This window comes from Callospermophilus lateralis, chromosome 8 (assembly GCF_048772815.1).
Source record: "Callospermophilus lateralis isolate mCalLat2 chromosome 8, mCalLat2.hap1, whole genome shotgun sequence".
NCBI lineage: Eukaryota > Metazoa > Chordata > Mammalia > Rodentia > Sciuridae > Callospermophilus > Callospermophilus lateralis.
Window position 1 is genome coordinate 58,096,360 of NC_135312.1, and position 27,596 is coordinate 58,123,955.

The window sequence follows — 27,596 nt, forward strand, 5'->3', positions numbered from 1 at the left end:
CAAAGTGGCAGGCTATAAAATCAACACGCATAAATCAAAGGCATTCCTGTATATCAGCGACAAATCCTCTGAAATGGAAATGAGGACAACCACCCCATTCACAATATACTCAAAAAAAAAATAAAATACTTGGGAATCAACCTAACAAAAGAGGTGAAAGACTTATACAATGAAAACTACAGAACCCTAAAGAGAGAAATAGAAGAAGATCTTAGAAGATGGAAAAATATACCCTGTTCATGGATAGGTAGAAGTAACATCATCAAAATGGCGATATTACCAAAAGTTCTCTATAGGTTTAATGCAATGCCAATCAAAATCCCAACGGCATTTCTTGTAGAAATAGAGAAAGCAATCATGAAATTCATATGGAAAAATAAAAGACCCAGAATAGCAAAAACAATGCTAAGCAGGAAGTGTGAATCAGGCGGTATAGCTATACCAGACTTCAAACTATACTACAGAGCAATAGTAACAAAAACAGCATGGTACTGGTACCAAAACAGGCGGGTGGACCAATGGTACAGAATAGAGGACACAGAAACCAATCCACAAAACTACAACTATCTTATATTCGATAAAGGGTCTAAAAGCATGCAATGGAAGAAGGATAGCATCTTCAACAAATGGTGTTGGGAAAACTGGAAATCCATTTGCAACAAAATGAAACTGAATCCCTTTCTCTCGCCATGCACAAAAGTTAACTCAAAGTGGATCAAGGAACTTGATATCAAATCAGAGACATGGCGTCTGATAGAAGAAAAAGTTGGCTATGATCTACATACTGTGGGGTCGGGCTCCAAATTCCTCAATAGGACACCCATAGCACAACAGTTAATAACTAGAATCAACAAATGGGACTTACTCAAACTAAAAAGTTTTTTCTCAGCAAAAGAAACAATAAGAGAGGTAAATAGGGAGCCTACGTCCTGGGAACAAATCTTTACTCCTCACACTTCAGACAGAGCCCTAATATCCAGAATATACAAAGAACTAAAAAAATTAGACAATGAGATAATGAATAACCCAATCAACAAATGGGCCAAGGACCTGAACAGAAATTTCTCAGAGGAGGACATACAATCAATCAACAAGTATATGAAAAAATGCTCACCATCTCTAGCAGTCAGAGAAATGCAAATCAAAACCACCCTAAGATACCATCTCACTCCAGTAAGATTGGCAGCCATTAGGAAGTCAAACAGCAACAAGTGCTGGCGAGGATGTGGGGAAAAGGGTACTCTTGTACATTGCTGGTGGGACTGCAAATTGGTGCGTCCAATTTGGAAAGCAGTGTGGAGATTTCTTGGAAAGCTCGGAATGGAACCACCATTTGATCCAGCTATTCCCCTACTCGGTCTATTCCCTAAAGACCTAAAAAGAGCACACTATAGGGACACTGCTACATCCATGTTCATAGCAGCACAATTCACAATAGCAAGACTGTGGAACCAACCTAGATGCCCTTCAATAGACAAATGGATTAAAAAAATGTGGCATTTATACACAATGGAGTATTACTCTGCATTAAGAAATGACAAAATCATAGAATTTGGAGGGAAATGGATGGCATTAGAGCAGATTATGCTAAGTGAAGCTAGCCAATCCCTTAAAAACAAATGCCAAATGTCTTCTTTGATATAAGGAGAGTAGCTAAGAACAGAGTAGGGACAAAGAGCGTGAGAAGAAGATTAACATTAAACAGGGATGAGAGGTGGGAGGGAAAGGGAGAGAGAAGGGAAATTGCATGTAAATGGAAGGAGACCCTCAGGGGTATACAAAATTACATACAAGAGGAAGTGAGGGGAAAGGAGGAAAAATATAAGGGGGAGAAATGAATTACAGTAGAGGGGGTAGAGAGAGAAGAGGGGAGGGGAGGGGAGGGGAGGGGAGGGGAGGGGAGGGGGGATAATAGAGGATAGGAAAGGCAGCAGAATACAACAGACACCAGAATGGCAATATGTAAATCAATGGTTGTGCAACTGATATGATTCTGCAATCTGTATGTGGGGTAAAAATGGGAGCGCATATCCCACTTGAATCAAAGTGTGAAATATGATATATCAAGAACTATGTAATGTTTTGAATAACCTACAATAAAAATTAATTTAAAAAAAAATAAATAAAGCAAATTTTTCATTAGAAAAAAAAAAAAGAAAGTCTATGTTCAGTTAAAAAAAAAGAGAAAAGAAATGAAGAAAAGAAAAAGAAAAATGATAAGTCTGTATGTGTCCCTTTCATGGTGAGTTTGGCTATTTAAAAAATATAATCAATATAAGCTTAAGCAATAGAAAAGTCTAAATTGTTATGCAATTAATTATTTCCTTAATATAGATAATAATCTATTGCTGGTCCTATTTTTAGAATGAGGAAAAGGAAGCACCTAAAGTTTCTGTTGTTTCTTATTACCAAGTCAGAGCCTTGCTAAGTTGCTAAAGGCTGGCCTTCAACTTTGAATTCTCCTGTCTCAGACTCATAAATCACAGAGATTATAGATGTACAACACCACACTTAGCCAACCAGTTTAAATTTTGATAAATATTTACTAAGGATCTTCTGGGAGGCAAGGCAAAGTGACACAGGGAAAGAAAAACAAAGATGAATAAGATGTGCACCCTGCTTTAAGAAGCCTATAGTTTGGTAAGGGAAAAGAGACCATTGTCTCTTTTTGAACACACATTTAAACACACACATACACACACACATGTAGCACAATATAGAACATGATAATCCAGGTTAGAACAGGAACAAGTAACGTATTATAAAGGTCAGAAAGAAAATGGAATGGGAGAAGGAATTAATACTTGCTGAATACCTTATATAGGCCAAGATCTAGGCTAAGCCCTTGATATATATCTTCTGATGTAAGACTAATAGCAACCAAATAAAGTTGTTGGTATCTCTTTTGTTTTTGTGTTTTGTTTTGTTTTGTTTAACAGACACAGATGCTGATATTCAGTTAACAGTCCAATGTTACGCAATTATTAAGTGCTGGTAGATGATATTCAAACTTAGGCCTGTCTGAAAAGGGAGACAATATCAAACTATGGCATCAGAGTAGGTGATTTTTTTTTTTTTTTTTTTTTTTGGTACTTGTGATTCTGAACCATTTTGGGGATATACACTCCTTTGGAATCTGATAAAAGTATGATCCTTTTCTCAAAAAAATACACACAGACACAAATCCTTTCTATTTCAGAAGATCCACAGTCATCAAGAACCCCTTTTTCAATAAATTAGGTTGTACTTCCTTACAAGAAAGAAGAAATTTCAGAAGTTAAGCCAACAAAAAATACCATACAGACCTTAAATTCCTGTAGTTCCAGTCTCCTATCATTAATCTCTTTCTCCAGCTGAGCCTTTTCGACTTGCATAGCACCAGCAGTCCGTCCATGCTGGCCCACCAACTGTGTCATGTTTTCAATCTGCTGGCGCAAAATTTCAATCACCTTGTCCTTTTCTGCCATCTGTAGCTTCAGAGCCTCACATTCCGTCTGCACATTTCTGAGGTGATCCCCTTCATTTTTCAAGTGCTGTAGTTCCTGCAATTTCAAGTCCACCCGGGAGCGGAGCTTTGTGATCTCTGCATTGGTAGCCTCGATGGCCCGCTCTTTTTCTTGGAGGGAAGCTGTCAGATCAGACACTGTCCTCTCTGAGCTCTCCAGAGTCATTTTCTTGGCCGTCAGCTCTTCCACTACTTTGCGGAGCATCTCTTTGGTGGATTCGAGCTGAGCAGTCAAGGAGGACACTTTCTCTAGACTCTCATTCTTCCCCTGAATCGCTGCCATCTGATTGTTAAAGAAAAGAGAGTTTCCTGGATTTGGGAGGATAGGTATGGGCAACCTCAGGATCTGTAACAATTTAACTCAAAAGTATGAAATCATGGTTTGGATAAAGTGTGATTTACTAATTCAAATAATTCTCTGTCAGAACCCCAGGTTGACAGTACGTGTAAGACCTACGAGTGTGTTAAGACAAGGTGGAGAGGCCTCAAATAAGGATGCTTCTCAGTAATGGATTTCCAGGAAAGGAGGGTTGGAAATTCCTCTGAGGATGCTTTCTATACTATTCTAGATTAAGATAACACTGGTGATGAGGGGAAGGGCAGTAAGTGATGATAACTGCCCTTATTTTCTATTTTGTTCCAGTCTTCCCTTAATTTGACCTCTGAGGGGAAAAGGAATAATGGCTTTTATCCAATACACATTCACATTCTCTGGCCCTTATGTGGAAAAGGTAAGATTATAACTTCTAATTGGTTCTTCTATCTTTCTTCTAGACAAAGTTAAGCCAGAGAATAAGGAAATGGCTTTCCCTGGGGTCTAAGCCAAGATGGATCACTTTGTTTACTTTCACACTTTGAGAAATTTACACATTGTGGGGTACTTTTTATGTCTCTGAGGAAGTAACTGGCATTTGAATTAAAAATCCACAGCTGTTAAGAGAGCAGTCCACATCTTGCTACGAGTGCTTTGGAATGGTGCACACCCATCAGTCTCAAACAGGGGAGGCAGGGATGAAGGGAAAAATCTCTTTTGAGGGAAAATCAAAAACAAACCAACAAAAAAATCTGTTGTAAACCTTCAACCCTGCTATTCCTCAATATTTCCTGATAGCCTGAGCTTTTCTGTAGTAGAAGTTAAGTAATTATTAGGTTACCAATTTCTTGGTGAAAATAAAAAGGTAGTTGTAGTGGAGTTCAATTTTTCACCAATATACAAATGAGATAAAGTCTAACATATTTAGTTTGACAAGTGGTCAAAATATGGAAATAAATACCAGGTTTTTAAAAATTGCTCATAGAATCCATAGTTTTATTTTAGAGCTATTTTAGGCCCATTTATAAAAGAAGAAAACTGCACCAGTAGACATAAAATACATTCTTCCCCCAGCAGAGACCACCTTGGTGGGGCACAGCCTGAATGCTCTGACCTGCCGCTCCATCTGGCCCTGACACTCGCTCTTCATGGCCTTGAGCAGGGCCTCCAGGCGCTGCACCTCCATGTTCCTGTCATCCAGCTCACGACGCAGGTGGTCAATGGTGATGCTATTGCCCGTGTCTCGGTCCCACAGCCGTTTGTTCTGCTCCTTCTCCAGACTCAGCTCCTTCTCCCTCTTGTGCAGGTCTGCCTAAAAGAGTGAGGAATGTGCTGGGTTGGGGATATAGCTCAGTGGCAGAACATTTGCCCAGTATGTGGGAGGCTCTGGGTTCAGTCCCCAGTACCATAGACAGGCAGACAAACACACACACACACAACCAAAGAAATAAGAATGCATGTTCTCCCCTCCTCTACCTGGTATTAAATAATTAAAATGTAACTCTTTTGTTTTTGGAGTTATATCATTTGAAAAACCTTTGATCTTTGAATCTGATTCCTTTTTAGTAGCTTGATTAAGTGTGATTATTTTCTCAAAAAATAAGTTAATGTTTTGCTTACCTAAAATATTTGGCATTATAAGGGCTGTGGGTGTAGCTCACTGGAAGAGCTCTGTGTTTAGCATGCTTGTGGCCTTGGATTCAATCTCCAGCACCACACAAACACATCAAAAAAATAGCATTACAAATTAATTTCAAGGAACTAGACTTCAAATAATATATACTGCAAAGGAAATTACAATAGATTTTAAAAGTCATCCTGTGTTTAAGTCTTGAATTTTATAACAAAACTTGATATTTCACATCAAGTGTGCTCCTGCAATAAAGAAATGCTCAAAATCTTAAAGAATATGGCAGAATAGAGCATCTGGACTGTGAATAGAATGACCTCTTTTCAGTCACTCAGAAAAATACACAGTGGGGGCTGGGGATGTGGCTTAAGCGGTAGCGTGCTCACCTGGCATGCGCGGGGCGCTGGGTTCGATCCTCAGCACCACATAAAAAAAATAAAGATGTTGTGTCCACCAAAAACTAAAAAATAAATATTAAAAAATTCTCTCTCTCTCTCTCTCTTTAAAAAAAAGAGAAATACACAGTGAGTGTTTACTGTTTCCAAATATCTATACTGAATATGAGAAACAAAGACACACTACAAAGGATTTATCACCCAAAAGGAAGATGACATACACATAAACACTCAAAAAGGAAGTGATTTTCATTATAGACAAATAAGTTATATGAGAGAATTTCACTAAAGGAATAGAAATGTTTCAGAAAGATCTGAGTTAGAATTTGAGAACAGCTTGGAGATACAAAGATGAGGAAGAAAAAACAGGGAGGGGGCATATGCAATTTTGGGGGAAGACTGAGTAGAGAGGGTCTTGCCAAGTTTCTGAGGGCATTGCTAAGTTGTTGAGGCTGATCTCAACTTGTGATCCTTCTGCCTGCTGAGAAGTCACTGGAATTACAGGCATGTGTGACCACGCCCAGCATTCTCCAAGATAGGAGAGCATTAGGGAACATACAACAGGATTCTCCCACAGTGTAGTGTTCCTGGCAAACACTTGTCAGTTCCACAGTCTATCACCCCTGTCAGTGCAGAAAGGATGATGGCTTTGCCAGCAGAGCATGATGCCCTAGCATGGGGCTTGACACGGAGAGAAATTTATTCTGCTGTACCACTGATACCACACAAAGGAGCCTGGGACATTTCCTTTCCTAGATAGTTCAACCTGCAGTACCTCCAACATATAGACTGCTTCGCTACTATCACAATCCTACTGCCAGTTTCTTTTTCTAAAAATCCCCTCTGAACATCCATTCAAAATTTCTCAAAATTTGTATGTGTTTGATATTTAGCTTTAAAATGAACACTTAACACTACTTCAACTTAGTAGAATACAGTTCTAATTAAAAGACTGTGGCTGGTGGGTTGGGGCTGTGGCTCAGTGGTGGATTGCTTGCCTGGCATGGGTGAAGCACTGGGTTCAATTCTCAGCACCACATATAAATAAATTAAATTAAGGTCCATTGACAACTAAAAATAAATAAATGAAAAAGACTGGCTGCTTGAAGATCCCTATTTCCCTACACAATAACAGCTCTGCTTAAAAAAAAATTAAAGTACACAGAACATTGTTTTACATACAACATGTGATCTGATAGTCTATTATGTGTGTACAATATTTTGTAAAATTTATGATTTTATAAAGAAAACTAGTTTTTAAAAATATTTTGATGAAAAATTTCCCAGAATCAATCTTATTCATATTTTAGAGCATAATCTTACCAATAGCTTTTGAAGTTGATCATCCAAATTTCCAGATTCCTGACTGAATTGATCCCGTTCTGTACGTGCTTCAGTGAGCTCAGAGTTGGCAAGAACTAATTGCTTCTCCAGATCTTCTATCTAAAAGAAGAACATAAATCAGTCTGACTATGCCAGTGAGTCATAAAAAGCAAACATGATCTTTGGAAAGCAAACAGCATTATGTTGAGGGCAAATATAAGTTTATTGTGATAAGTTTTTCAAAGTTTTCTAAGTTTAGGATTTATGCAGAATTAATCAGGAAAATCAGACAAGACAAAATATTTGGTACTGTTTGGTTTGGACATTATCTATAATACTCCTCTCATATTCATACTACTCAAGAGTTTATGTTCTGTCAAGATATGTTCTGTAATCTGGTATTTAAGGAAGCTTGCCGTGGCACAGATAGCGTGCTGGTTGCTACACAAATAAACTGTATTATACTTACAAGAGCTATTTTGTTTAGAATATCAGTTTCAATACTAAAAAATACTGAAAATAAAAGAATGAATGATAGATATTATAGCTATTGTCCTCATTATATAGTTACCATATTTTGAAAGTTTGGCCAAATATATATATTTATTACAGTTGAAAAATTGATTTAACCATTTTAATCCTCATTCTCTTCAACTATAAAATGGGGTTAACGGTACCAATTTTAAAGATTGTAATATGCATATATTTTTTTCCTCACAGTCAGGGTAGCTGTTTGATCTGTTTAGTAGAGAGAAAAATTTATTCCATTGTACCACTGGTAGCAAACAAAGGGGCACCAAACATTTTATTTCCTCAAGTCCTCAGCTTGTATTACCTCAATGGAGGACAGAGGCTGCCTGACTGTTAATAATGTTTCTAAAGCTCTGAACTTCTGGGTGTAGCATGCAGCATCGTCTAAGCCAATTATCTGACCAGGAGACGCAAGGTTTGGATTTTAAATGAGCCACACATACTACAACTTAGATAATAAAATATTAAAATAATGAAAATATGTTGATACTTAGTGTTAGATAGCATACCTGACCTCTAGCAATGATATCCACAATATTATTTTATTATCTACTTTCTAATGATAAGAAATATTTCATATCTGTATAAGCATTCTATATTTCTTCCTACTTCTAAAGCATCTATTCATTAAACTTCCAAATCTACTATGTCAAGAATGAAACTTAGTTTGAGATGATGAACTATGCTTAAATCTCTCTATCTAGAGAACATATGACCAACACAAACTTTTTTGGATGACTTTCTAGTTTATTTTTACTTGCATTTATTAACTGAACATACATTCAAAAACATTATATATACATATATCTGCAACCATTTATTTGATACATAATAAGCATGAATACATATGGTATATTTCTGTAAACATATTACATGTATATAAGACTATCAAACAGTTTTATATTTACCTGTAGTGTATTATAGCCTACAGGGATCAGGATACAGATTTAATATTACATTGAATATATTTTTAAACTGATGTTACATTGATTATATATCATATATAAAAATGTATTTCACAAGATGAGGTATAGATAAAATACTATTGATTAAAATATGTACCTAGACTCTAATAATCCCATAAAGAAGTACTTGGGGCTGGGGATGTAGCTCAATGGTAGAGCCCTGAGTTCAATTCTCAGCACCACACACAAAAAAGTTACTTTTTACTCTTATAATCCTTTGAAGACATATATAGTTCACACATACACACACACACACACACACACACACACACACACACATTTAGTCTCAAAAGCATAACTCCATAGCATAAGTAACTTCTTGAGAAAACAATGAATGAATAATACCAGTTAACATCATCTCTTCAATTTTATCATTATTAGGGAAGACCAGCACACAGTTGGTAAAGATATTAAGATTTAGGTTTGGCTGAGATATAGCTCAGTGGTTAAAAACTGGCCTAGCATGGGTTCAATCCCCAACACCACAAAATAATAACAAAAAGAAAACTTTCGGGAAGAACCACAAACTTGTCCTATCACACAGTTACCATATTTCCCTGGCAAGATATGGACAAACAAACATGATCCAAGAGGCAGTTAAGATCACATTAAGAGTCAAAACACCTTAGGTTCTCATCCTCTGTCACATAACTTCTCTATCTCAAGTTTTTTCACATATAATTTGAAAAGAAAGTCCAGATGATCTCATATTCCTTTCAGTTCTGTTTCTAATACTTTTCACACAAGAATAATAATATCATTTGAAGTTCTTTATTTTCCACTTGTCTTTTGAGCTATAAATTCAATACTTTTAAAGTGAGTTAATCATGTGACTAAAGCACATATTTTCTACTCCTAGCTTGGCATAAACTGTTTCTGTCCTTGGGCAATGTGTGCTTTACAAGTTCAAATTGAAATTTACTTTCTTTGGTCTGTTTTTACTTTTTAAAAAAAAGGCTGCATGACCATTTTATAACTTCAAACTTGATGATAAAATCTATGAGACCAAAATTAGAGGAAGGGAGGAAATGAGGGAGGGAAAGAAGGCAAGAATGGGCCATATCTTATCTTTCCATCTTTTCATTAAATATCAGAAGTTCCTCCAGACCCCTGCAGGAACATAGTTTTGTAGCTGTCAGTACTGACTCAGCTGCTATAGCTCTGCTTTTACCTTTCACTTTTTAAGAATAAAAATATTTATATGAATTAATTAAAAAGATAAATGGACAGTGAAAGGGAAAACCATTGAAGTAGCAGCTAAGCTGATACAAACAGCTGTAAAAAATACTACAAAGAAAAGCCTTTTAGAATATCCAGAAACATACTGATATCTGAGATGCAATAAAGGTTTTTTTCTTTTTGTTTTTTTGTTTTTATTTGTTTTGTTTTTTCTTTTCTTTTTAGATAGCAGCACTGGTTTTCCCTTTTACCATCTATGAATCCACTTTTTGGTTTGAATCACTGGACAATGAGTATTAGAATTTCATTCTAATCTTTGCATTGATTTTAGAGATATTACCAATCATATCAAATCATGTAAAATTATTTAAATGGTGTTTTTGTTTTATTTTGTTTTGATTTTTTTCTGTGCTAAAAAACCCCAAAACACAGGCACTGCATAATGAGGAATAATGCAGGTCAGCATAAAGGTGCATTGGCAGAACTATGCAAAGCATTTGCACAGAATCTTCCTGCTCCAGCCAGTGCTACTAAATCTTCACTTTTTAAGTATGAATGAAATTCAGCCCCAACTGCTTTCAAAATTAGAAAAATAAACTTAGAATCAAGATCATGAGATATTTTTGTTGTCAAAAAGCGAAAGTTAAAGAGTAAAGCCAAATCTACAGAGCCAATAGTGACAGCTTCTACTGGTCCAAATTCGAAAAGGGGAATTCTGGAGGTTCTCCTAAAATGGAAAGAGAAGAATAGAAAACAGCATTACAGCAAAACACTTATGTCAGCTCCAAAAGCTACATCTAAAATTTTCTTTGTAACATAATTTCTATTTTTACAATATGAAAATAATTTGTGAATCTGAGGAGAAACATTACCCTCCTGAATGAGTTTTCTCTTAATGTAGGAATTCTAGTTTTGTTCAGCTCTATTGTACCATTCATTTTTTAAAAAATAGTTAATACTTTTTTTTACAATTACAACTATCATCATCATCATCATCATCATCATCATCATTTTGGGTGCTGGGGATGTAATCCAGGGCCTTGCATATGCTATACACTTGCTCTGCCACTGAGCCATGTCCCCAGACCAATGCTTTTTTATTTTAAATGGAGGACTATGATCTCATGAAAAAACATTGCCTTTGATAAAGTAGGATTATGTACAATATCAACACCTTATAGTTTTTTTCACACAAATTTCACTTTTAATTATTACAGCTTTTATATACTATTATTATCCTTTTTTTCTTATTGTTCTTTGGATAGTATATACTAAATATACACCAAAGCAAAAGAAAATAGATTTTAATGTTTTCATAGGTTTAGGCAATATAAAGTCAAGGCATATGAAAATAAGACAAAGTAGAAGAATTTGCTTTTTCAATTCTGTATTTATTATAACAAAACATTTCATAATAATAGAATTTTCGTGGCCTTAAATGAAATCTATTTTGTTAACTTGTTTGATTTTCCTTGCCCACCTATACTATGTACTAATGCCATTTCAGGCCAAAATATTTAACTCTATATTAACATGGCCGATAACTATCTCTTAGTGTTCCCTGACAAAATGAAAGAGAGTTACTATTAATACAGCCTAGTTAACTATTAACCAGATACAGGCTCTATAAAGTCCACTATGCTGTATTAGCAACATCTCAGTTAAAACTGGTTAAGCCAATAAGCCCTCCTATTTCTATTATCTGTTTACTATGTAAGACTGTCAAAATTTTTGGTGATTCATTGTTTATATTAGAGCAAGTTAAGACAATGATTCTAATGTTTTTATCTATAAGACCCCAAAACAAACGTTCATGTAAAAAGTTTGCAGTCCTTCCTCTGATGTTTATGCTTCTACAGTCCTTCCTCTGATGTTTATGCTTCTACAGTCAAAGATAAATGCTTATAAAAACTCAGGAATTTTTTTTATATTCCTAAGATGAATATTTAGTATTTATTAAAATTTCCCACCATGTCCTGATTTACAGTTGATCAACATGATACTATGTCAGAGCAAATGTAAATTAGCAAATAATAGGTGAGGTTTATATATGATGGTTTAATTTTTCCAAACAAGGCTATAATGGAAAGCTACAGCATTATAAACTATGTAAGAAAACATAAGTCGAGCTCTATTTGGCACTTTGTGACTTTTCAAAGGGTTTAATCTGTCATTAAATTTTTTCAAAATGGTTTGTGTAGTCTTGAGTATCAGTTATTGTACTGGACATAATGTAATCATCCTCTCTCACTGTCAGATTATTAGCTATTACTTATGCCAATGTGCCAACCTCCACTAGACCCAAGCAATACAGCATCCTCCCAGACCATGATGTACTGAAATCATGACCATCCTTGTGTTCTATGCTCTGTAGGGTGAGGTCATGCCCTCTATGTAGACTTAGTCTATCCAGATTAGGGTGAGTATTCCTGCTATCAAGCATCAGGTGAAAAGCTTGTCCTGAGAAAAGAAACTAGAACACAAAAAGGAGACCTTAGAGGAGCCAGAAAGAATAAATGCTCCTCTCTGGGCTTTTGCTTCTCAAGTCTCTCAGGGTAGCCTGGAAATGGTAGTAATTGAAATGACCCTGCCACAAGGATTTAGGCTAAGAGCTATGCAAGGAGGTTAATAAAAGAGACAGTTTCATTCAAACTTCAACTCATCAGTAAATCATTAGATCATTTTAATGAGCTTCAAATTAGCATCTGAGAAGAGAAACTGACTCACATGTAATAGGGTAAATATTGTTTTATAAAATTGGTTCAGTTGCTTGGGTTTGTATTGGGTCATAAGATGAATTACAGTTCTTCCTATGAGAAGTGATTAAAAACATCTGAAAGATACAACTGTAGAGAATCTAAATCTATTACTGAGATTATACATTTTCATGTTACTCTTTACTGCTAAATTTTCCAGTCTTATCATAGTTTTACCACAGAAGTTAAAGGTCAAGGTCTAATTTTTAAGCTTGATATAAGGAAAAACAGCCCCCTCCTGTGGCCAGTACGGGAGTGCCATTGGAAATTAAAATTGCCCAAAGGTCAATGGTCTGGAAAGATTAGTGCTGCCAGATATTCAATTCTTCCTAAGCAGAGCCTTTTCCCCCATAATGTTACCTACAGAACTGATTTCACTTTATAAAAGGAGTCAGGTGACTTCCCCTTTTTTAAATATTTATTTTTTAGTTATAGTTGGACACAATACCTTTACCTTTATTTATTTATTTTTTTAAAATTTTTATGTGGGTACTGAGGATTGAACCTAGGGCCTTGCACATGCTAGGCTGCTAGGCGAGTGCGCTACTGCTGAGCCACAACCCCAGCCTGACTTCCCTATACTTCTTTCTTCTACTCATCACTCCCAATAGCTTAGGTGTTGAGAAACTAACTAAATGTAATGGTTAGAACTATACCTAAATTGTCTCTGCATGACTTCATCAGGATCTCTTATGTGTAGGAATACTAAAGATAGATTTATTTTCCAAACTGGGACACTTAGGAGATGAAAGCTAGCAATTACAAGACACTGGGATAGCAGGCATAAACTGAGACCATTACAGTCAAACATCAATGATGGTAACCCTTCTCACAAGGAATAAAGAACATGAGCTCTTCTGAATGGCAGTTCTTTGCTTGTTTTTTAAGATTTTACTGTTCTAAAAATTATTGAAACTAACAAAGATGTAAGCTCTGAATAAGTGGTTGATAATGATATTGAATAACTTCCCATTAGGTATGTAAAAAAAAGAACAGAAGCAAAATATGAAATATTAGTTAATATCTGGCCTTAATAGCAATTACATGTTAAGAGATGAAGATTTATTTTCCTAATTAATCATTATTTAATTATTATTATTATTTAATTAGTTTAATTAACCTTAAAGTTCAGTTTGCTAACCAAACAATAATTATTAAGAGTTTAAAACTAAGAAAGGAGGTAGGTCCCCCAAATATTGAGTGTGAGAGGTAGTAGAGCAGTTGGTTTAAAGCTAAACCTTGTAAGAATAATTAAGATGGTCCTATTTTTAAATTATTTAGCTACTTATTTTCGTGGTGCTGGGGATTAAACTCAGAGCCTCATGCATAGTAGGCAAGCAGCTCTACTACTGAACTACATCCCCTGCCCCTGAATTTGTTTTTTAGAAACTTACTTGAAGTGGGCAAAAATGATTTTCTAATAATGAATTAATGTGTGCAATTTAAATAAAAAAATGTTTATAATTTAACATATAATTTATCACCTTCTTATTCCAACTCACAAATTGATTTTAGTTTGAAGTTATTATTCTGATTCCTATTTTCAAGTAAACTATTAAAAATATATTATTGATTTTTGTCCCTAGAAGCAGAAAAGCAAAACCTAAACTTACTTTGTCTTCATACATCCTTCTGGCTTCCCTTAATTCAGAACGCAGCTGAGAAACAGTAGATTCCAGTTCACTGAGCTGACGCATATACATTGAATTTTGGTTTCTTGCTTGTTCTCTACAAAGGGTTAAGAAGGAATATAAGTGCAAAGAGCAAACTAAAAATCAGTGTGATACCTAGGGTACCCTGTCCTTTAGATACTACCACTAATTATTTCATGTGGCATTATTAGGTTAATTGTTTTTGTTATATAAAATTGCTTCTCAAATGTTTTAGCTTAGGATTGAGGGCATAACTCGATGCTAAAGTACATAATTAGCATACATAAAACCCTGGGTTTGAACCCTAGCACAAAAAAAAAAAAAGAAAGAAAAGTTTCAGCTCAAAACTATAAATTGCCAAAGCTGAATGAGTATATGAGTTTACCACACTATTTTTTCCTGTTTTTGTATATTTGAAAATATCCATACAAAACATACTATCTCAAATTACAGTTTAATATACATATATATTTATTTATATATTTACACATTCATATATACTTATAAAATAAACATATATATGCATATGAAACTATAATTATTTATTTAGTTTTTATTTATAATTATTTATTTATATAATTATATATATATGGTATAATTTGCTTTACCCTATTGTTGAAATATTAATACAGCAAAGAGCTGGGAATATAGCTCAATGATAGAGTGTTTACCCAGCATGCATGAGGCCCCAGGTTCAATCCCAGTAATCCAAAAATAAGTAAGTAACTAAACTGAATTTTTTTAAAAAAAGAACAGCAATTCCAACAGGTCCAAATACTAGCAATAATATTTCTTATATTGTCAGATTATATTATCTTTATGTTGTCATTTTCTGTTCATTTGAGTGTTAGAAAAGTTTCACTTGTGGAATCAATTAGTAAGATATTTTTAAAAGATCTTAGAACAGGGTATTAAATAGCATATTATTTTTAAAATGAAGATGAATGATTATTAATTTTGAACCATGAGGACACATACTGAATGATTTCCAGTTGACTCTGGATACTATTGGCTTGGCTTCGAGCACTGCTGGCTTTCTCAGTAAGTGCTGTGATTTCAACTTCATGTTCACTTATCAACTGCTCGATCCTATAGAAAGAATGTGGTGATTGTTATTTGATACAGAAGATTTCACCTGACAATGAATCACTTCAAAAATTAATGATTTTCAAAATTCTCCAATTTTTTCCACATTTTTTATTGGTGCATTATAGTTGTACATATTGATGGGATTTGTTGTTACATATTTATATAGCACACAATATAATGATATAATTTGGCCAATATTACTCCCCAGCATTTCCCCCTCCCTCCCTGCTTATCAACAACCTCTTGGTCCCTTTCCTCTCCTGATCTCCCTTTGACTTTTAGGAGATCCATCACCACCTATTTTCTTTTTTACTCTCTAGCTTCCACATATGAGAGAAAACATATGCTCCTTAATTTTCTAAGTTTGACTTATTTCACTTAACATGATGGTCTCTAGTTCTATCTATTTTCCTGCAAAAGCCGTAACTGTATTTTTCTTTATGGCTGAATAAACTCCACTGTTTTCTATGCCACAATTTCTTTATCCATTCATCCACTGATGGATACCTAGGTAGTTTCCATAGTTTGGTTATTATCAGTTGTGCTGCATAAACATAGGTATGCATGTATCACTATAGTAAGATGACTTTAATTCTTCAGGGTAAATACTGAGAAGTCAACATTCACATTTAGTATTTTTCTTCATCTTTGCACATGCTACTCTTTTTATAACAAATCCAGAATTCTTTATCTGAATCCTGCAGGGGCCAGCTAGGTTTTAGAAATCAGAATTTGTTTGGTTTCATAATGGTAATGAACTATATAAATACTGAGCTGGGTACACTGTTGTGTGTGCCTGTAGTTCTAGCTGCTTGAGAGATGAAGACAGGAATCTGCTTGAGCCTAGGAACTCAGAGCTAGCCTGGGCAAAGATCTCAAACAACAACAACAACAAAACCAGAATTGCATTATATATTATATGTGTATTATAAAATATAGTGATATCAAGGGAAGAGTGCTAAAAGCAAAGTATATTATGAAAATATCAAGTGTATAAGTATTCACACTGGACCATAGACTATAAAAAATGACATTAGCTATTGATAGTACTTTTATAGCTGTAAATGCTTGGTTTTTCTCTTCGTGGATCCTCACATAAGACTTCAATCTGAGCATGTGAACTGAAGGCTAATCAGTATTTTTATCAGCATCTAAGAAAGGTTACACCTTTATCTTTTGGGAAATCCTTGTCTTTCCATTTTTTTCATGTGAATTTTGCATAGTTACTTGTTCATTTGTAAATATTTAACTTTTGAAAATGAAGTTTTTAATTGCTATGTTTTATATATGGTTGAAAGAAAATTAACTCCTTTATTAAAAAACAATATACCTGTAAAAACAAATAAACCACATTATCTTAGGTCAAGTTTTGCTGACAAATTACCAACAAACATTCTCTCTTTTACTATACTTTAGTTAGGCTCTTCTAAGTCATCTTTTAAGTAGGCTTAACCTTAGTTAGCTAAATTCCTGTTTGGGGCCCAGCCCAGTTTTAATATCCTCCTACTCTAGATAACTGATCAGGTTCCTCATCCCTCAGCCTAGATATCTAAGACCTTGGCCTGCCATTAGCAAAAATGCCCCAACACTTGATGTCTCCCTTTAATAATTTTCCATCCACTGACCCCCTTACCTTGGTTCTTGTTTATAAGCCTCCTCTTGTACTGGTTGTTTGTGAATTGCACTTAGTCTTTCTTACCTAGAGCAAAAGCACTATTGCAACTGCCTTGAATGCCTTCTGTGAAGCTTTAACAAGTGACAAAAACCCTTTTAACATGAGTTTGCCACAAACCTACAAAAACCTTCTGGGTCTCAGAGCTTTAAAGATTTTGGATTTGCAGGCAATTCTGTAAAACTGTGATGTAGTTTCACTATGACTTTCTGACCTCAGACAGAAACCTACCTATCTTGATGTTGCTGAAGAAGTAGCTCTATTTTGTTCTGTGATTCAGATTTCAATGTTTCAAGCTGATCCTCCACCTGGTTTTTTAAAAAAGAGACACTGATTTAGGTACTGGTAAATCTAGAGATTTTTCAGCTAAAGATATGCTTTAGTGAGATGCAAATATAAATAATACTAAAGTTAGGTAAATGTAATCCTGTACTTTACTAGATCTTTTAATCTGGATCTACTTTCATGAAGCAATACAGAGAAAGCAAATTAATTTCCTAATAAGAGAGATCACTATGGAAGTAGCTTCTATTATTCCAGAGAACAAGAATGAGAACTTGGCTTACTTTTAAAAACCTTAATAATACATGCCTAATACTATTCTCTTAATGCATTTTAACATAAAGTTGAAGGAGTGTTCTCACCACTTACTGGAAATATCCTCCCTTTCAGATAAGAAATTTCTGTGTCTAATTCTCTTAGGATTTTACTAACAGCTGAGCCCAAGCTGCGGAAGTGCACAGTAGACATGCTGTCGTGTTCATAGATTTTCTTGCCTGAGCCTTCTTCAAAGTCAACTAAGACTGATCGGATTTCTTGAAGCGCTCCTTCGTGACTCAGCATCATTTTCCTGAGCTGCTCTATTTGTGCATTGCTGTCTTTTAACATGTTCTCCTTAAGGCTTTTGGCAGCTTCAAGTTCATGAACTGTAGTTTGAAGCTGATTTCTTAAATCCTCCTGGGACTGACTCTCCCTTCGTCTGTGAAATAAATGAAAGAAAAGAAGTAATATTGAATATGAGATTGAATATCATATTCACACAAGTAGTTTTATTCCAAAGGATAAAACAGAATCAGGGCTGGGGTGTAGTTAAGTGGTAGAATGCTCATCTAGCATGCATAAGGCCCTGGGTTCCATCACCAGCACTACACAAAAATTCAGGTAACATATCCCAACCTGATGTCAGCCATGGCGTCTCTCTCCATTTGCATTTCTTGAAGTTTTGTTTGCAAATCAATGACTGATTGCCTTAAATAAAATTTTTGTTTCTCATGCAATTCATTGCTCTGGGGGTAAAAAAACAAAACCAAATTAAATTCCATTAGCAGCACACAGTTCCTTATAGCTAACAATTTTCAAAAAGCTATGTATTAATTTATCATTATGGCATAGTATGCCCTTCCCTTGCCATTTTAATTCGGAGCCCAATTAATCATTTCTCTCTATATAATAATATCTTAACTAATTTTCCTGTCTCAAGCTTGGCTTCTTTTCATCCATTCTCTACAACAAATCTAAAATAAATCTGGCTTCTGGCTCAAAATGAAAATGGGAATGTTTTGTTCCTTAAAATAGGAGAACTGGTTGAAATTATATATACAGAAAAGTCAAACCCTATCTCCAACTTGCTAAATAACAGTTAGACATGAGTGGTGAGAACATGGAGTCAATGGGATAATTTTATACGCTTTATCTATGTTCTGGCCTGACACACACCTACCTACCTACCTACCTTCCTTTTCTCTCTCTCTCTCTCTCTCTCTCTCTCTCTCTTTCTCTCTCTCTCCCCCCTCAGGTTTTTAAAACAGATTTTATTTTTTAAAAGTCAATGTGTGCATTGTAGAAAACAGAAAAAAACAAAAGCAAAGAACCAACTCATCCAGTCACAAGCAGCTTAGCTGGACCTGTCCCTCCGGGTTGTACATGTATGTATACAACATTCCATTTCTGTGATTGAGATCATAGTGTATATAGTGCTTTCCCACATATCATGAAGAGTCACCAATTTAAAATCCCAAAGCTACATGAATATTTTTGATAACCAAGAATATACTACATTAACACAATCTGTTAGAAAAAAATTGTAATCCTTTTTTGGGGACAAAAATTTCCCTAACGACAAAAATGGCAACAGGTCTCTAGACAGACATATAGGCAGAATTACAACTAAAATAATGCATTTCTTTAATGCTCTATTTAAAATGAGACAAAAAAAATCTCAGAATACATCAAGCATGTTTCTAAGAGGATTCATTATCAGATCTCTACTTCTAAAATATTAGCAAGAATGCATGTTCCCAGTGAATTCAAGTATTCCTATCATATAGCCAAAAGATGCACATAACCAATGGCTCACATCAAAACATAAATTCTTGAGCGCCTGCTCCCATCTTTCACTGTGTGCTTCTGACTGCCCCTCTGTTGCCAGACAAATGAACAAGTTCTGATACTGCCCAAAGGTAAAACAATTCCATGTTCAAGATGCATCTTTTCTATCAATGATTAAATATATATATATACAAGTTGGCTAATTCATTAGCTCTACTTTTTATGATACCATCACTCAGGACATCTAGAAAGCTTAGATATTGCTCATGTTTTCTCTTGAAAAGCAATTTACCTAAAGCCACTCTGGCCCTACTCTGGCTTAAGTCAACAGGATAGGTTGTATTCCTCAACAAACACCTGGTTACCTGAAGAGCTATATTTCTCAAGACTCTTGATTCTAAGATTCCTCCCTGCTGATGAGAACACAAGTTACCCAGAAGGAAGTACATTTATGATCCTTATCAAGAGTTGTCTTTAGAGCTTTACCATATGATTTTAATCTCATTATAATGATAAAATTTCCCCCATGGTTTTTGTTTGGATACCTGTGGGTAAGTCTAAGGACTTAAAATCTATTACAATTCTACTGTCATTCAAAAGTTGGAAGGTGGTAGCTGGGCAGAAATCTCTAGAAACTTCTCTAAGACCCCCCCACCAATAAAACTGGAGAACAAAGGGGATATGTGATCATTCTTTTCTCTTAGAGACTTCCAACCCACTCTCCCTTCCTCTTGAAAGTACCTTCTTTCCTAATAAACTTCTCTGTACTTTTACTACATTTCTTGTCTTGCCTAAAATTTCCCCAGCAAGAACACAAAAGCCAGGACTGAAGATGTAGCTCAGTTGGTAGAGTGCTTCCCTTGCATGTACAAGGCCCTGGGTTCAATCCCTAGCACCACAAAAAAAAAAAAAAAAAAAAAAAAAAACTAAAACAAAGAACACAAAAGCCAACATCCACAACACAACTCACCATCACCTGAATATAAATGTGTTCAACTACAGAGAAATTCACAAGTTTTCTAAAATCAGGCACTGAGTGGGCTCCTAGTATAATAGCTGGTGCCTCACCTAATTATTCCAAAGCAAAGTCATCAAGTTCTGCCTTAGAGAATTGTCCATCAGCTTTTTTATTGCCTCATCATCTGAACAGGAAAAAAAGGCCACTAAACACTGATTCTAAAATAAAAAGCACAGACCAAGTTTAAAAAAGCAAATATCCATAAAAAGAGGAAACAAAGATAGATAATGCAAGGAACAGAAAAACAGTTCCAAAAACTTGTATATGCAGAAAAATTAAAGAGATATTACAACCACAATGTAAAAGCATGATGCTATGTCAAAAAAATGAATGGGAAAGAAGTCTTTGAAATTTAAAATATGGTTACAAAGCACAAGGCTCTGGGTTCAATCTCCAGCACAAAAAACAAAGATTAAAAACTTTAAAAAGTACTTCAAGAGTAAAAGAATACTGTACTAAAGTATAGCTCAGTGGTAGAGTATTTATTTTGCATGCACTAAGTCCTAGGTTCGATCCACAGTACCAAAAGAAAAAAAAATAAAGGAGGAAAAGAACACCTACTTGTGTTCAATGCTGAAAAGTCAAGTAAGATAAATGTGAAGTATCCATTGATTTACCATCGCTGCTTACCCATTATTGAAGGACAGATCCCTCTGTTACCATTTTCTATTTTAACTATCTCAGCCATAAGACTATAAATGTGTACATGTAAGTGATCACGTCTTTTCCATCTTTATATATCCAGTACCTAGCATCATGTCTGTTCTAAAAGACATGATACCATCAGACATGGTACAAACAGCCCTGTTATTTATTTACTGATTTAACACATATTTACTGAAAGTCAATCAAGTGTTGCATAGTTTCCCAGGGGATAAACACAAAATAGAGACACCATTTCATTTCCTCACTAGAACCTCGTGCTTCCTTTGTCTCTATATATCTTCATTAGCTTATTTATCATAAGGTATTGTCACTATTTGTCTACCTGACCAGCTCCCTCCAAAACTATAAACTCAATATAAGTCCTATCTTATTCATTTTTGTATGTTCTGTATATAATACAGTGGTACATAATTGTCAGCACTTAATAAATATAGGGGTTTTTTTTACCCTAGAAGGGCTTATATAGTCTGATGACGTGGAACAACATGTTAATAAGATTAATAAAGTATATTAAATATTATAACATTTGCATAAAATGCAATAACTGTACAGAGGTCAACACATCCAAAGCTGTCTAGAGAAAAGGCTTTAGAAAAGGACATTCTGGAGCTGTCTTGATGGTTAATAAGAATTTACCAGGCAGACAAGGTAGAAAAGAGGATATGGTCTGGGAAAAAGCATGGAGGAGGTCTAGAATAGCATGATACATCTAGGATGAGCAAGTGGCTTGATACTGCTGGGATAGTAGGTACAAGTAGAGGACAGGTGCCAGAGGACAGGTTAGATCACAAAGAACTATGTACATGGTAGTCAAAAATTTTTCTTTTAGATTGTAGACTATAGGACCTGAAATGCAACTGTCTATGTAGTGTTTATTTGAAATTTTTAGCAAATAACTTCTAAACTTTATTTAGCTGTCATGTATACATACACATCTCAAAATGTACCTGATACCATCATTTTGTAAAAGGAAACCAGGTATCATGACGAAAGGAGAACAGCCCTGAACAAATCATTAATTATAATTACAGACAAATGTCATTAATTATAACAATTGAGCCATTCAAGTGTTCAAAATTAAATCATGATACCAAGGCATTATGACAAATTAACAACAAAAAAAGATATGCACACTTTTCATTAGTACAAATTTTAATACCAAAATAGAAAGCACAGATCAAATCAAAATTTAACCAAGAGATCCATGGCTATTTTTTTCTTCCAGGAAGTTTAGATTTTTCCCAAAGTGCTATGCTCCCTATTGTCCCTGAAATAGTTAGGCACTAGAAGAGAAAAATGCAACTCACTTCATTTAGTCTTCTTTGCAAATCTTTGACTTGATGTGAATATTCTTCTAAAACACGTTCAATGTGTTCCTTTCCAGGATAAGGAACTATTTTTCTATGAGAATCAAGTTCTACTTCATATTTAGGGAAAAGAGGAATTTGTGTCAAAGTCCCAGTTGCAGCTGTGTTTTCAATTATTGTACCACGAATTGATGACACAAAAAATGGGCTTGAAGAACCTAAATATGAAAGAATTTATTAATTAACTTCATCAAATAACTTTTTCAGCAAACATTATGCTAGGTGATTTCCCTTATTGAAGGAGTAAGAGCTCATGGAAAAAATACTAAAGAGACAGTAAGAGCTCTAAAAAAGATGAACACAGCACAAAGGAGGAACAGACTACAGGGAGGAGGGCGATCCAATGATACTTGAGATGAAGGACTCATTGCGTATTTGTGGGAAAGAACTAACCAGTCTGGAGGATAGGAGAGGAGAGAGGACATTTCAGGCAGTGAGGGGCACCACAATTATAGGCCAGGAGGCTTGGGACAGATAGGATATTCCAGTGGGAAGGAAAGTAGTGGTCAAACATGAGAATGAAAACATGGGACAGACCATGAAGGACCTGTAGTCATGCCAAGGAATTTGGATTTCATCTGGAATGGCCAATTATGAAATAAATATCATAGAAAATTGAAAACAGGTGTAACTAAGATCATAAGAAATGTTTCTCTGCAATTCCAATCAAAATCTCATAGACATTCCTCATAAAAAAAAGCGATCATGAAATTTATCTGGAAAGATAAGAGACCCAGAATAGCCAAAGCAATCCTTAGCAAAAAGAGTAAAGCAGGTGGCATCACTATACCAGACCTTAAACTATACTACAGAGCAACAGTAACAAAAATGGCATGGTACTGACACCAAAATAGACTTGTAGACCAATGGTACAGAATAGAGGATACAGAAACTAACTATCACAAAACTACAATTATCTTATATTAGACAAAGGTGCCAAAAGCATGCACTGGAGAAAAGACAGCCTCTTCAAAAAATGGTGCTAGGAAAACTGGAAATCCACATGCAGCAAAATAAAATTAAGCCCCTATCTCTCACCACACACAAAACTCAACTCAAAGTGGATCAAGGACTTAGGAATTAGATCAGAGACGCTGTGCCTAATAGAAAAAAAAGTAGGCCCAGATCTTCATCATGTTGGATTAGGCCCCAACTTCCTTAACAAGACTCCTAAAGCATAGGAAATAAAATCAAGAGTCAATAAATGGGATGGATTCAAACTGAAAAGCTTGTTCTAAGCAAAAAAAAAAAAAAAAAAAAATTCAGTGAGGTGAATAGAGAGTCTACAGAATGGGAGCAAATTTTTACCACCAGATAGAGCAATAATCTTCAGGATATATAAGGAACACAAAAAACTTAATGCCAAAAAACCAGATAACCCAATCAATAAAAGAGCAACAGAAGAATAAAGGGGAAAGTGTACTGGCAAATGATTTCATAAAATGATGTTACAAAAGAAACAGGAGAAATGAAATGAAAAAAACAGAGAAATGAAAAATTGTGCTCCATATGCATACTATGAATTGAAACTAAGGAACTAAACAAACACTTCTAAGAAGAAGATATATAATTGATCAACAAATATATGAAAAAATGTTCAACATCTCTAGCAATTAGAGAAATGCAAATCAAAACTATTCTAAAATTTTATCTCACTCCAGTCAGAATGGCAGTTATTAAGAAAACAAGCAAAAATAAGTGTTGGCAAGGATGTGGGACAAAAGGCACACTCTTACATTGCTGGTGGGACTGCAAATTGGTGCAACCAGTCGAGAAAGTAGTATGATGATTCCTTAGAAAACTTGGAATGGGAACCACCATTTGATCCAGCTATCCCACTCCTTGGTTGATACCCAAAGGACTTAAAAACAGCATACTACAGTGATGCAACCACATCAATGTTGATAACAGCATAATTCACAATAGCTAAAATGTGGAACCAACCTAGATGCCCTTCAGCAGATAAAAGGATAAAGAAACTGTGGCATATATACACAATGGAATATTACTCAGCATTAGAAGAGAATAATATCATGGCATTTGCAGGTAACTGGATGGAGTTGGAGAATATTATGCTAAGAGAAATAAGCCAATCCCCCAAACCAAAGGCTGGATGTTTTCTCTGATAAATGAATGCTGATCTATAATTGGGGTGGGTGTGGGGAGCATGGGAGGAATGGAGAAACTCTGGATAGGGCAAAGGGGAGGGAGGGGAAAGGAGAGGGAAGGGGTATAGCAAAGATAGAAGAAGGAGATGGACATCATTACCCTAGGTACATGTATGAAGACACAAATAGTGCGCCTCTACTTTGTGTACAACCAGAGAAATGAAAAATTGTGCTCCATATGCATACTATGAATTGAAATGCATTCTGCTGTCATGTATAACAAATTAGAACAAATTAATTAATTTAATTAATTTTAGAAAAAGAAATGTTTCTCGGTGGCATAGGGGAGACCATAAATGTTGGAAATTGGTGGAAAATCTCTCTGTGTACTTTCTCTAGGAAAATATTCCAGCAGCCTAGTACATAAATAGAGAAGTCAGTCAGTTTGATAAGGATTTGGGTTTTTCCTGCAAGAGCAACAGAAGAATAAAGGGGCATGTGTACTGGCAAATGATTTCATAAGATGATGTTACAAAACAGAGTTTATAGGAAGAGTGGTAATTTAGGGAAAATGGCAGAATCTACAGTAGTTATTCTCAATCTTCACTGCAAATCAGAACCGCTAGAGAAAGTTTTATAAAACAACAAAAACAGCAGTGGTGCCTAAGTCCCTCTAGATCTATTCAATCAGTTTCAAGTATGAATCTAATCCATTTAAATGTTTAAATCTCAAAAAGTGATTTCAACATGGGCTATGGTTGAGAATCACAACTTCATTAGGCAGAAAAATAGAAGCTTTCAAGGAATTAGGGTGTGAGAGGGCTAAAAGATAGGAGGTTGTCCAACAGTTCTTGGTGTAAGACCCAAACTTAGGAAATGGGTGGTTAGACTAAAGGTCAAGAGGATACAAAGTGAAGAGGTCAAGAAGCTCTGAGTCTCAGATCTTGGATGGGTCACCCATGAGGACCATGATATGACAAGATGATGATATACCTAAGGAAGGAGAGACAATCCATGGCTAAGTGCCAGTGTCCATGATCAGTGTGAGAGATGCAGTTATGCGGGGAGGTTAGCCAGTGAAATGGACAGAAGGAATGGATACAATAGCATGGGGGTGACAAAGGCATTTTAGGATGTTATGTACATTCCGAGAAGGATAGTTTTACAAAATAAGGGTGCTGAAATAAACGTTGTTAAGCTGGTCAGCAAAACAGCATTCCTGCAATTGAGAATAAACTCTAGATATACTAAAAAAATGAGTTAGGTGAGAGACAAAGTAAGGAAAGCAGTCAGGACTGTGCAGGTCATCTGCCCCATTGCTCCTGAATCCATTCTCTTTTCCCCTTTTCCTCCCCAGTAGCCTTGCAATGGGAAGTGCTGGCAGAACACAGGCAGGAGGAGGGGAGAGGTCAAAGTCTTGCTCCCTTCTCACCCAGCCCCAGGTGAGTTTCTGGCAGTTACTGGAGGACTTACCTCCCTCCAGGCTCCCTCCACAGCTCTCTTGTGGTTCCAGCTCTAGGTTCTATGCTCTTGTAATAGTTCCTTTTGTCATCGTCTTACCCAAGAGATGACACAGCCTCCAGTAATGTTGCTAATCTCTGGAATGTTTCCCTTTCCATCTCTATGTAAACAATTCCTTGTATTAAATTTCATTTATTTATTCCACCTGTGTCTGTTTTACTGCTACCTTTTGATTAAAATAATTTGAAGCAGAGGTGATGGGAGCCTAAACCAGTGAGTAGTTAAGGGAATTAATTCAAAAGACATCTCTGAGAATATGAAGAGCGGAACTTGGTGCTTGATTCAATGTGGGAGCAGGTGAGGGAAGAGGAGCCAAAATAATGGAAAATTCTAACTTAGGAGTAGACAAAGAAACATAGGAGGAAGAGAGAGCATTAGGGAAAGCATGGCAGAATGTGATGAGGTTGAAGTGTCCCAGCACAGAAACAATTTTTAAAGCAGAAGATAATTTAATGTAATCAATCATATGTTAACAAACAGATATGCTCATTTGAAAGACTAAGCTATTTTCTCCATATAAAGTAGAATTATAAACAATATAGTATACATTCATGATTATGTTCTGTGCCCTGAAGTTAAAAACAAAACATACTAAAAGTAGAAACTTAAGCGAATATTATGAAGACAAATTCTAAATTTGTTTCCTACTTTGTTTTATAAAGGGTACATACCTCCATTGGATGCGATGCCACTACTTGGTAAAAGATCTTCATTATTTGGTTCACACGTTTTTGATTCCATGTTAACTATTCCTACCTCTTCCTAAAGATCTTGAAATATGAATGCTTCCCTGTTTGGTTCTTTTAGTTCTTGTCTACAAAAGACCAAGGATTCAATCTTTATTAATAAGGTATTAAGTATAAAAAGTTCACAGAACAGAAACTTTGTTAATACTTGAAATTCAGTGATAATTTTTTCTCCAGAAAAAGTTACATATTCAGAAATATTTTATCATTACCCAAAATAAGTGAATAAAATCTTATTGTAAAAATTATTGCTTTTAATGGTTCAGGGCGCTATTATAGATAACCTGAAAATAAAAATACTTTAGTTATTATGGTAATTAGTGCTCTGCTTTGTGGCAGAGTTTTTCCTTTATGCCTCTCATAAAATTATGTTGTTTAAATAATGGAGTAAAATGTCTCCTTAGCAAGAATCACAAATCAGCAAATTAGAAATCACTAATAAAAATTGAACTGTGCAAGGTAGTTTATGATAATAATTCCAATGACTGAGCCAGGAGGATCACAAGTTTGAGGCCAGCCTGGGCAACTTAAGATTCTGTTTCAAAATGAAAAATGAGGGCTGGGGATGCAGCTTAGTGGTAGAGCAAGAGGCCCTGGAGATTCTCTGCACTGTGTGGAAGTAAAAACCAAATTCAAAAACCTCTTTCCTGTGTGCAAGAGGCATGCTTAAAACACAATAATAATATGTCTAACAACAATAATAATAATAATGGGACTGAAAAAGATATGCCATGCAAATGAAAATAAGAAAGCATGGTTAAAATCCTGACAATAGACCAAGAGACCTCTTCAAGCCAAAGAGCATTCAATAATAAAAAGAGTACATTAAAAG

The 27,596-nt window shown here is 35.3% G+C and overlaps 1 protein-coding gene across 4 annotated transcripts in view; it reads right to left on the minus strand.

Annotated features, from left to right (window-relative positions):
- Ccdc158 (coiled-coil domain containing 158) overlaps positions 1-26,759 on the minus strand; it is an 80,405-nt gene extending 53,646 nt beyond the window's left edge. For 3 of the 4 annotated variants that reach the window (XM_076864870.2, XM_076864869.2, XM_076864868.2), the window contains exons 1-10: positions 26,690-26,759; positions 22,330-22,547; positions 18,187-18,296; positions 17,662-17,989; positions 17,242-17,318; positions 15,228-15,338; positions 14,211-14,325; positions 7,167-7,286; positions 4,933-5,130; positions 3,306-3,788 (exon numbers count right to left, since the gene is read on the minus strand). In XM_076864870.2, the coding sequence (XP_076720985.1) occupies positions 3,306-3,788; positions 4,933-5,130; positions 7,167-7,286; positions 14,211-14,325; positions 15,228-15,338; positions 17,242-17,318; positions 17,662-17,989; positions 18,187-18,296; positions 22,330-22,547; positions 26,690-26,759 (1,830 nt within the window). Of the gene's footprint in view, positions 1-3,305; positions 3,789-4,932; positions 5,131-7,166; positions 7,287-10,527; positions 10,569-14,206; positions 14,326-15,227; positions 15,339-17,241; positions 17,319-17,661; positions 17,990-18,186; positions 18,297-22,329; positions 22,548-26,689 lie in introns of those variants that run through there. The other variant, XM_076864871.2, reaches the window with a different exon arrangement.
- Positions 26,760-27,596: the final 837 nt, after the last annotated feature.